Source organism: Electrophorus electricus, chromosome 1 (genome assembly GCF_041902795.1).
Source record: "Electrophorus electricus isolate QZ-2024a chromosome 1, ASM4190279v1, whole genome shotgun sequence".
NCBI lineage: Eukaryota > Metazoa > Chordata > Actinopteri > Gymnotiformes > Gymnotidae > Electrophorus > Electrophorus electricus.
The window spans coordinates 3,761,726-3,773,505 of record NC_137497.1 but is presented as its reverse complement, the minus strand read 5'-3'; the positions used below and the strand labels follow the sequence as shown (position 1 = coordinate 3,773,505).

At 43.0% G+C, this 11,780-nt stretch overlaps 1 protein-coding gene across 1 annotated transcript; it reads right to left on the bottom strand.

Moving 5' to 3' along the window:
* Positions 1-1,805: 1,805 nt before the first annotated feature.
* On the bottom strand, positions 1,806-9,850 carry LOC118241461 (pre-mRNA-processing factor 17-like). The gene is made up of 9 exons (XM_081698526.1): positions 9,725-9,850; positions 9,219-9,305; positions 8,506-8,551; positions 7,083-7,184; positions 6,501-6,616; positions 5,778-5,911; positions 5,662-5,688; positions 2,564-2,842; positions 1,806-2,439 (listed from the first exon to the last, which is right to left on the bottom strand). The coding sequence occupies exons 1-9, from the start codon at positions 9,848-9,850 to the stop codon at positions 2,262-2,264; spliced, it is 1,095 nt and encodes a 364-aa protein (XP_081554652.1). The 3' UTR covers positions 1,806-2,261.
* Between the last annotated feature and the right edge of the window lie 1,930 nt (positions 9,851-11,780).

Sequence of the window (11,780 nt, the reverse complement as noted above, 5' to 3'; positions counted from 1 at the left end):
GAGCTTGAGCATGCACATTTCAGTCTCTACCACAGCTACAGTGTCTCCGCAAAGCCACGCCTCTTTCTTCAGAGGAACCTACACAACACAAGCAGCACTTATATACTGGGGTGGGTCAACACACGTTACGCTCCGCAGGGAGATCGACTTGCCTGGCACGAATTTGAATTAAGGGGAACAATGTTCAGAAGGGCATGGCAGCTGTGCTGACCAAAGTAAACTTTAAGGCCAAAAGTTGCAACCAGATGTGTTCAGATTTGACAGTTTGGCCTGTTCACTGTAGTGCTGTTTTCATATGGCAGAGCTGCATCATCCTTTGTAGGGAAAAAGATGAGGACAAAGGGGGGCTATAAGTGCTTCTAAGCGCTCAGCAGTGTTTTATGTAAAGGTCGTATTATTTCTAGAGGGTCAGCCACGCAGTTAGAAAAGCTTCCGCGGGAGAGAGCCCGTCTACTGCTGGCTACTGGTCAGGCATTTGACCCTCCTCCTCTTATCGGAAGAATCTGGTCCGAGAACGATGACTGGCGGGCAAATGAACAGGCTCAAAAAAAAAAAAGAAGTAATGAGGTTGGAATAGAACTACATGCAGGAAACCGAACACAGCAGACTAGTTTTGTCTCCGGTATGGTCAAAATCTAAGAGACGCACAGCTGACTACAGAGCGGTCCTGCAATTTAAGAAGGTTGGTCAGAGAGCACAGGAGAATGAGCCCCTGGGCTGTTGACACAGACTGCTTGGACAAATGTTCCCTCCCTCATCCTTGGGGAGATTTTTTTTTCAGTATCATCACTATCAGCACATAAAGCTTCTCCGAAATATTAGCTGACTACATAGAAATGGTTTGACTTTCCTGCGTCAGAATACAGTGACGTGATAAATTATGGATGAGACCCAGGAAGTTGACTTCCCTTGCATGTGCATGCGTGCGAGAGAGACATGAGCCGTGCTTGCTTAAGCGCGTTCATGTGCTTCGGCTTTCAGTACTGTGGTCTCGTATGTGAAAAAACAAAACAAAAAAACTATAGAAACCAGCCTTTCACACTTACAAAGTGGTCTCCCCCTTTATAAGTCAAATGCCTGGTTATATAGCTTCCAACGAGGCATCTGCTCCTCACTGAAGCCAGAACTCTGGGCACTTAATTAAACCAAACAAACGAGTAAATGAACTGCACTCACAGGGAACGAAAGTGGCATAAGAAAGGAGTGCAAAATAGGGGCTTTACATTAGCAGTCTCACCTTGACTCCTCTTGTTCAAAGATAAACAAACAATAAATCATCATCTGATTGTGGTGCACAAAGTACGCTCGCCGTCCAAAGGAAATTTGACTTGCCTTTGAGAATCAGGCATGTTTATCATCAAAAGGAAGCAATGCAGTTTGTCACTGCATCAGTAGATTCATGACATGAGGCGGATTAGTGCCTCCCAGCTCCGTGTTATTAATCTGCTTTTGGCTTTGTGTTGGCTGTTTGCTATCACCTTGTTTAAAGGCCATAGTGAAGTTTGGGCAGAAACTGCCAAATGTCTTCTAGAAAAATTATTTATAGCACTTTCAGCCTGCTTGGAAACAAAGATGTTTTGTACACATTTGTCCCATTTCAGATAATTAGAAATTGAGGGCCAAAATCATCCTAAAATATCAGCTGCATGTAAAACAACTATAATATTGATCAGATCCGGTTAGTCCAGGTTAGAGGAGAGGAACTGGCCATGGTGATTCATTTGGTTAGCCCATACAACGTAGTCAGAGGATAGACACAACTTACATCAAATATACAAATGAGAACCCCTTGTGCTGTCAGCCATGTCTGATTCTGATCACCAGTGATACCAAACAGACTGATGTACAAAATGTTTTATTACTCAGAAACAGATGCCTCACGCTGAACTGAAGTGCTGATATGCACGGCTTTAGCAGTGGAGGACTCCTTAATAATGAAATGAAAATATAGAAGAGAATTTAAAAGGCCCATATGCAGGGGGGGGGGGGGGGGTTACACTAGAAATCAGGACTGGATGCCAGTCCATAAACTTCAGTATTCACACACAGCACTGAGCAAAGCCTAGAATATAAAATACTTCAGTGAACCAGCAAGGGTTGGAGAACTGAGCCACTCTCTACTAAGGAGCAGACGCTAAAGCTGCTCAGCTGAGCAAAGACCATGGTGGGGGGTTAAATGGAGCAACCTGACTGTCTCCTCCCTCTGCTGTTGAGGCTCACTCTTCCACCGGCTCTTCCCCTTCCTTTCCCCTCTTGTCTTGTTAGTCCCAGAGTTTGATTTGTCCGTCCCAGCCGCAGGTGATGACCTTGGAGGTCTCGTGCGGGTGCCAGAGGGCGCTGATGCACACCTTGTCGTGTGCCTTGATTCGGTGGTACAGCTTGGTGGTCTTCCAGTCCCAGATGTTCAGCTTCCCGTCCGCATCACCAGACACCACATAACTACAGTTGGGGGCGATGAGACAAGCACATTATGGCAGCACAGCACAATGATACTGCGTCCACTATAGACGTACGGTAGATCCATTACTGGAAAGAGAGTCATGTGACTGAGGAGAGCACTTACCTCCTATCAGGAGAGAAGTCCACCTGGCAGGCATACCCGGCAACCATGTGGCCCTTAAACACTTTCTTCTTGTTGAGCCTGAACCGATTCTGGGCTGCGAATATCAGGATCTGATTATCCATGGACTGACAGGCTAGCCATTTGCCTACAAGAAAGCAAGCAGACATACAGATAAAGATATCCAGTTCAAAACTGTGCAGTGGTGAACTAAACTTTGTAATGGTAGCAGGGCTGTTTCTAAAGCCAGCTGAGTATCTGATGTGCTCTCGACTCAGACGTCTGCCCACGTGAAGAGGAAGGCAAGGGCATGTAAACAGATCAGCACACAAAATCCCCCTCAAAAGAGAACAAGCACGTGAGAAGGAGCAGAAAAAAGCAACCTCCACCTGCCTTGATACACGTGGCTGTCAGCGAGATCAAAGGTGGCGTTTGCCACTGAAGTAGCGATCCCTTTGATCAGCTCGAGTGAACGCTCCAGTTGGCACTCGAGTGCGTACTTCAGCCGCAAAACAGCTGCTTTTCATCTATCGTGCGTTCTTCGGGAGGCGGCTCCCCGCTCAGTCTGCATGAGCCCCACATTAGGCCCACTGCATAGTCAGTTAAAACTTGCACCAGCCTGCCTGGCTCCCCCTAACGGCGTATGGGCCGTCAGAATGTTCTGGTGACAGCAATGGGTAGTACGTTGCCATCTGGGGTCACTGCATTCTTCACACCTGCCTGGTTTGTCAAATACATATACATTTTTGAAGGTCCACATTAGTGGGTTTTACTGATTGTAACAAGGAGAGCTTCTAAATTTTGGAAGCAGTTTTTTGCTGCTTCGTGTTAAGTGCTGAATCCACAAGATCAAGTTAACTTTGCAAGGATCATTTTCATGTTGGCATCAATTTCAAGGTACCGTACGAAGTACCTATAGTAACAAATCCCAGCTATTGTTGATACTCCCTACAATGCCTTTAGAGGGTCTTTCTTAGGCTAAATAAGTTTTTGTACAGTTCACCACGCAGCTCAACTATCGTTTTAGGTTTTTTTTTTTTTTGTTGTTGCATAAGGACATGACATTTTATGTTTTGAAATAAAATGCACACTTTTCTGAGCCAAGCCAAACCAGCCTGTGCAGTATATAATTGGAGTTCTGCAGAAACAATACATTTACAATACAGAAAATATTATTATAAACTGATTGCAATCTGGAACTTGGAATTCAATGTGTATTGTGTTAAATCTCCAGAAAGTGGAGATGTAAACAGTGAAGACAGTGTATTGATGTGAAAATTCATCAAAAGGCAACGTCGCACAGAGGTTAACAGCAAATTAATGTCTCATCGCTAATGACACTAGGACAACAAAAAAGAAAATGTGAAAAAGTTCATGTTCTCCTTGATCCATTACACTACTAACAAATCAGATTAATATATTCTCCAAGAGAATTGTACTGCCTGCCTGCCACACACACACACAAAGAATGTACCATGGCGGGCCTTTTTCGAAGCCAAAAGAAGTGTGCTACAGTTTAAGATGGTGTCAATTATGTAAGACTCTCACATAGGAAACTAGGAAATTGCACATTTGAGAGCATCCAGACAGCTCTGATCCAGACATTAAACCAGATATACAGTTCCGCGCCATTACTATAAGGAAAGGGCCAGAACAGCCAAGCCTAATTGTAGATCATCATCATCGTGATCTTCTCCAATTGCCTTATAAAATGCGACCCAAACACTTGATGTTTATTACAAAGCCTTTGATAAATGGAACATTTGCTGCAATTGTGGACGGTGTCAATAAAGGGATGAATAAAGAGACCAAAACTGAAGTGTCAAACAATTAATAGTTCAAACAGAAGAATCTACCTTGAAAACCAGTCAGAGGCTCACAGTAAAAGATAAAAAGTAGATAATGATGCAGTACTGTTTACAGGAAAGCAAACACGCTAGCTTTCACTTAATCCGAAGTCAATGCTTTGTGAAATTGATGAGAATATTAGCCCTGCCACTGGGAAATCACCTGTAGTCAGAGTACTTTTCTCCACAGATCTATGATGTGTGCAAAGATTAGTTTGCACTGTCTTCTGACCTACTTACTAGACATCCTTCAACAATTTTAACAGTTTCCAAGACAGGACAATGGTTTTGAAAGCAATATGTATGATACATATGTATGCATGTATGTATGCATGTATGTATGATAGACAAAAATGAAACCTTTGTCCATATGTACTTCACTCGAAATGTAGTGAAAATTAGAGTGAAGTACGCATGGACAAAGGTTTCATTTTTGTCTACCTCAAATACACACACGGCTGACCTTCATAATTAATCAGTTTAAAGTGATATTGGTTTTAGCTAAAACTTTCTGACAAAAATGACTGACTAAATTACTTTCTGAATATTATGGTTCAGCAAAGCACACTGTGCTAAAATCTTTGCTGGCCAAGCTGGGGGGGGGGGGGGGCAACAACAATAAAGCTTCTAGAAATGCAGCTCAAGAGCAGAAACCTCTACAAACCAGCCACTCTGAAGATGTTCCTCACTGAGTGTGAATGTGTGTGCACGCATGTGCAAGCAAAGATGGTCATTTTTTTCCCCACACCTCTGCCCATGGCATTGTTAGGAAACCAACATTCTTCCATGGCTCAGGAAGTGGAGTGGAGGTGCAGAACTAGCCTAGCGGGCGGCTTGGTCGGGCATCCGCGGGGCTGATGAGACCGTGCTAGACCGGCTTGTTAAACGAGAGCGTGGACCACTGGGGAAGAAGGTGGCAGCATGACCACGATCACCACTGCATGAACTGTGACCTGCAGCTTTTGTGAGGGGCCCAAAGCAATGGAGGCTACTCAAGCAGGGAGGTCTCATGGCAAAGAACTTATTTACCTCGGTTCTGCATGCAATTACAATATTAAAACAGTGCATTTGCTTAATGTCTTTTACAGATTATACTGCACACAGATGTTGACATGGCCAGCTGGAGCGTGTCTATACACACAGTTTAAGTCAATGTTTTGCATTTGAAAATGAAACATTTTAAATATGCATCTAAAAACCTTCCCCATATGCACTGAATCCAACTACTGCTGGCCAATTCTGCATTTGACTCACACATTAACCAGCAACCCATCAGGTTCACTGTGGTCACATACAACACACCGAGTTAAAATCAATATGAGAAACAAAAGGTTGTTCATTCATATGTGAATGTGGCACCACCCACTCACCACTCCCAAACGCGCAAGCTCTTGTCATCGGAGGTGCTGACGAAGCGGCGGTTCTCGTCCACAAACGTGATGGTGTTGACGGCTCCCAGGTGGCGGTCGTACTCCTGCACCACCTCCCCAGAGCGGATGTCCCACTAGGTAGGTGATAGCGGGGCAGGAACAGGGCTTTATTCTCCACACACTCACACACTCTCACACACACACACACTCTAATGTATCCCTACGGTAGCAGATCAGATGATGACTTTTGGTCTCTGCCTGTGACAGAGACTGATGAGATGGAGCTGGAGGCTGAGGGAAGGAGAGGTGAGTAGTTTTTCAGCTTTGATTATTTACTCCCATCATGTTTGCTGCTGAAGGACTGCACTCATTCGCTCTCCTCCTCAACTTCTCCCTCATGTGAATCTATCCATCCTTCAGTACCCCTCCTCCTCACATTGCGCACACACACACACACACACACACACACAAACACACACAAACACACACACTCTCTCTCCTTCTACTGAGGGAAGCACAGAGCGTGAAATAAGGTCCTGTCTTCAGATTTACTGAGGGTAACCAAGGCTTCTCTTGGGTGTGGGTTTGGGGATGTGCGAGCATGCATGTGTGGACAGTCTAACACCTAAAAACTAACAGCAAGATGAACGCTAAGGACAGTCTTAGGCAGTCTATCTCAGGCGTGTGCACACGTACACCCCCCCATGCATGCATATAGCTTACCTGCACAATCTTCTTTTCCGACATTCCGGCTACAAACAGGTTTTGTTTGTCCTCGTCTGGGTTAAACTTTACACAGTAGAGGACTTTCCTGTTAGTGAACCTGGAGATGCACTGACCTGAAGGCAGAAGGAATTCTGTCAGAGTGGCCAGCGCACACCAACAACCACCACCCCTTAACCTCTTTCAGCACACAGGAGGTGCACTCCTCTCCCCAGAGGAGTACGGGGTGGGAAGGAAGCAGGCCGCCTGAGTGAGTGAATCCTAAGCTCAGACACGGATGGCACTGATCAAAGCACAGCGATGCGAGTTACCCCACATCCGGTTTCAGAATCTGACCCAAGAACAACCCTGTGCGCCCTGTACGAGTGGCTCCTCCTAGTGGAGGAGCAGAGAGAAGGGACGAGTATATGCTGGTGAAGGAGACTCCCGTCCGTACAGAGACACGACTGGCAGAGTGCTCTTCTTTAAAGACTCCAACTACAGAAAGGTTGCATGCCAACTCAATGTGAGAGAAACACTTGGAAGCTAGGGAGGCACAGAAAACAGGTTGGTCTCCAAAAGGTGTGTGCGCGTGGTGCTCACCTGTCTCAGAGTCCCACAGCTTGAGGTAGCGATCGTAACCGGCACTGAGGAATTGAGTTCCAGCGTTGTTGAAGCAGATGTCGCGCACTGCCTTACTGTGACCTGCAGCAAGGAGAAGGGCCATGGAGAAAGCAAGCCATTAGCATTTGCCTTCATCTGTTCTGACACTGTTTTGTCCCGGACAAGCACATATAATAAGGTAGACTGAGATCACCAGCGGAAAATGACATGAGAACAAGAAGTATAATGTGACAGTACATGTGAGAGAGAATGTGAAAGAGAGAGATACACCGACAGAGTATCCTGCTCTATTCTTTTCTCTTTGTACATGGAACATGTGTGACAGTTATGAGACAAAACTTGCTGTGGACCACCCAGCACTGGTTTGGAGGGGTTTCTGCAACAGCTGGCGAATGTAACCGGGGCGGTGCCCCACAGATACTGGCTTGGGTAGCAGGGACCCCTTAACGACGCCTCCAGTGAGCCGGTGCTCATGCTGCGGGGCTCGATCGCCCGGCAACCGCCTCCCTCTCACCTCAGCGGAAACAAAGGGCCAAGCACAGCCAAGAGCCAAGATCTGCGCTCACTGCAGCCACATGTGGCAGCACAATCTAGCAGCACTTCAAGAAGAAAGCTAGCACTGAAGGAACAGGCCGATAAGCTGTGCTAATGAGGGCTGGCAGTCACCAATTAGCACGAGGGCATCTGCATAATTCTAATTAGCGACAGAACATACTCAGCTGTTGCTATTGACACTGATGTTCATGACATCCGTTTTGATCCTGCAGACAAGTGTGCAGAGTTAAGGCATCTGTGCACTGATGCACGTTCACACTTCACTCTCTGTCCACCCTTTTTAACAGCCCTCTCCACATCTGCCTGTCAGGGACTGTCTCTGTGGTTTTCTCCACCATGCGCTCACTGTTGAATAATACACGATGGATGCATCTCGACAAGCACAACCGGACCAGTGGAAAAGCCCGTTTCAACTTTTCTCCACTTCGTCTATAGGCTGGGAAAACATCAGAAGATTCCGTACACGTTACCTGCACACTCCCTCATGAAACCATAACACAAGCAAAAACATTCTGGTGGTATCTGACAAAGCTCAATAAAGAGAACAGAGGAGGGAGAGACAGAGGGAAGCAGGGAAAGAGGGAGAGACATTGATCAGAGGGCACCTTGTTCTGAGAGCCTTTCATGTTCTCAAGCTCAGTCTCATCAATTCTCTGCCTTGAGGTGCAAACAAAATAACATCACTATATTCATCTGGAGCACCAGATCTTTCTGCAGGTACATTGCAAACCTGAGTTCTTTTCCTTTAAAATTTATGCCCTAAATGTCCTTTTACAACAGCATTCTAAGATGGAGTCAAGAGCTTTCTGGATTATGAAACAGCTACACAGGAAACACCCCTTCTTACCAATAAATGTCCGTAAGCACCTCCTGTCACTGTAGACTTCCCAAAGCTACAAAAGGAAAAAAGAGCTTTAAATCCCATGCAACACAGATATGACAAATGGCAGAAACTGGAAGCAGTGCTAAAATGTCTTCCCAGGAAACAGTGCGTAAATGTTTGCGTGGGTTGGCTGGTGGACACATCCATGATCTCTTCTTAAATTCTGTTTTCAGCTATTTGAAATGATTGTTAGCATGGCTGAAGAAAGCAAAGGCAATCAGCAAGCTAGGGCAAATAAATCAAATTAATGTTTTTTACACCATAACGAACAGTGGAGAAGTGGTAACAGAAGCATCAGGCCTTGACACGGGTACTGAAGTGCTCTACTAACTTCAGTAGCACCCTGACCGGTTTTCTGTACATATTTTATGTAAAATGGGGGCATTTCAACAGCAAGCGCACTTTGCTAGCTTAAGTGCAAACATTTTTGATTTCACACAGACATAACTGACATCACACAATGTATTCACATTCAAAGTTTAGATGCCAATACAATGTGACTCCCACAGACATCAAGAGGTCCAAGGTTCTGGACTTGGGATTGGCACTGGGAACAGAAAAGAATGTGGGGGAGCTGATCTCAAATCAACATTCTGACACTTGCTAAAATAAAGGAAGTGACAAAACACTGAAATGGTTCCTTTACCGCATATAAACTCTCTTGACCGTGACCTTACCTCGGGTGCAAACATGGTTTCGTAAGTTGGGTTGTAGAGGAGCTCTTTGAGTGAGGGATCAATGTGTGTACCCGTCTCAACATCTTCCTGCAATACAGCAACACGAAGACATAGTAAATTAACAATCTAGATGGCCAACGAACGCTGGTTATTTAAGAAGTCAGGAAATAACGAAGCTAGGCAACATTAATGAAGGATATTATTAAGATAGCCACCTAGCTAGCTACTTTGCAAGCTATTTACACATTGTGTTACTTCATGATATTCTTACGCTAGCGTTGTTGTCTTTTAGGCGGCACACCACACTTCATGTCACTGTATATGAGTCCTAAAGGTTTTAACCATAACCACACGAGGAACTCGCGTCAAATTTTTTTTATCTAGGTAGCGTTAACTAGCTGAGCAAGTTATTTAGCTAGGTTAGCTAACTAGCTAATCGAGCTACCGTTAGCGAGTAAGCTAGTTAGCGTTAGCTACCCAGACATGCTAGCCGACATGTACCATACCTTGACGGCGACCTCAGGTGCTGAATTAAGAACAGATAAACTCGTCTTTCTTCCAGATTTTAAAGGCTGAAGATGTGAGACTGCGTCTGGGTCTACGTTCTCGGGACTTGTATTGGGCTGATTCATTTTCTGATTCTGAATCACTCCCGAATGCAGCGAGACAACCTGCCACTATCGGCATCTTGAATGTTGTTGGTGTTCGTCACGAACATTAATATCATTCATTAATGTTGCCTAGCTTCGTTATTTCCTGACTTTTGATTTTGAACTTTGAAGAATACAACAGCTTTGATTAAATGATTGAATATGATTTATTAATTCAAAGGAATTCTGTTTTTACTTTTATAACCACTTTGAGATCTTATTTTTTTCAGTTTCAGACTTTTGGTCTTTATTTGACATGGTGGGTTTGCGATCAACTGAAAGTGCAGATCAACAGACACTTTACAGTGTGAGGTTTCTCACTTCATGGTAGCTCTGAGTGCAGCATAACATCTGCTTGTGATGGCGTCCACTCCACCAGAACAACCTGCTGTCACCAGCGCTGCTTAGAGAAGGACTTCAAATTATTTAAATGAAGAATCTGTAAATGGTTAAAATGATCAAACTACTCAAAAAAAGAAGAATACAGCAGCTGACGTCCAGTATAACATTTATATAACATAAAAATAAGATTCTACATCTTTAACTGACAGCTAATGCTCCAATCACTGAGGAATGAGTACCAGGGTGAGCCACATCTATTTGTTGATCAGACTTTAGTGGAAAGCCAAACGTCTGTACTGCCTCCAAGAAGAAAACATAAAGGAGCTCATTTACTCTAGTTAGTACAGTGAGAACACATTATCAGACTATATTCAATATTACATTATATTACATAATGAACTAACCTATAACCCATTTACTCTAGTTAGTACACTGAGAGCACATTATCAGACTATATTCAATATTACATTACATTACATAATGAACTAACCTATAACTCACTTACTCTAGTTAGTACAGTGAGAGCACATTATCAGACTATATCCAATATTACATTGTTACATAATGAACTAACCTATAACTCACTTACTCTAGTTAGTACACTAAGAATACATTATCAGACTATATTCAATATTACATTGTTACATAATGAACTAACCTATAACTCACTTACTCTAGTTAATACACTGAGAGCACATTATCAGACTATATTCAATATTACATTGTTACATAATGAACTAACCTATAACTCACTTACTCTAGTTAGTACACTGAGAGCACATTATCAGACTATATTCAATATTACATTGTTACATAATGAACTAACCTATAACTCACTTACTCTAGTTAGTACACTAAGAATACATTATCAGACTATATTCAATATTACATTGTTACATAATGAACTAACCTATAACTCACTTACTCTAGTTAGTACACTGAGAGCACATTATCAGACTATGTTCAATATTACAGTATGTTACATAATGAACTAACCTATAACTCACTTACTCTAGTTAATACACTGAGAGCACATTATCAGACTATATTCAATATTACATTATGTTACATAATGAACTAACCTATAACTCACTTACTCTAGTTAGTACACTGAGAGCACATTATCAGACTATATTCAATATTACATTGTTACATAATGAACTAACCTATAACTCACTTACTCTAGTACACTGAAAGCACATTATCAGACTATATTCAATATTACATTGTTACATAATGAACTAACCTATAACTCACTTACTCTAGTTAGTACACTGAGAGCACATTATCAGACTATATTCAATATTACATTGTTACATAATGAACTAACCTATAACTAACTTACTATAGTTAGTACACTGAGAGCACAATATCAGACTATATTCAATATTACATTACATTACATAATGAACTAACCTATAACTTTGCCATCAAGGTTCACTTTCATCACATTAACCCTAAGACATCACAGCACATCAGCTGCATATATTTAGCTAATAAATAATAAATCAATTACATTTACTACTGTTGTGTCTACACTTACTAAAAGACGCACACAGCTCTTTACACA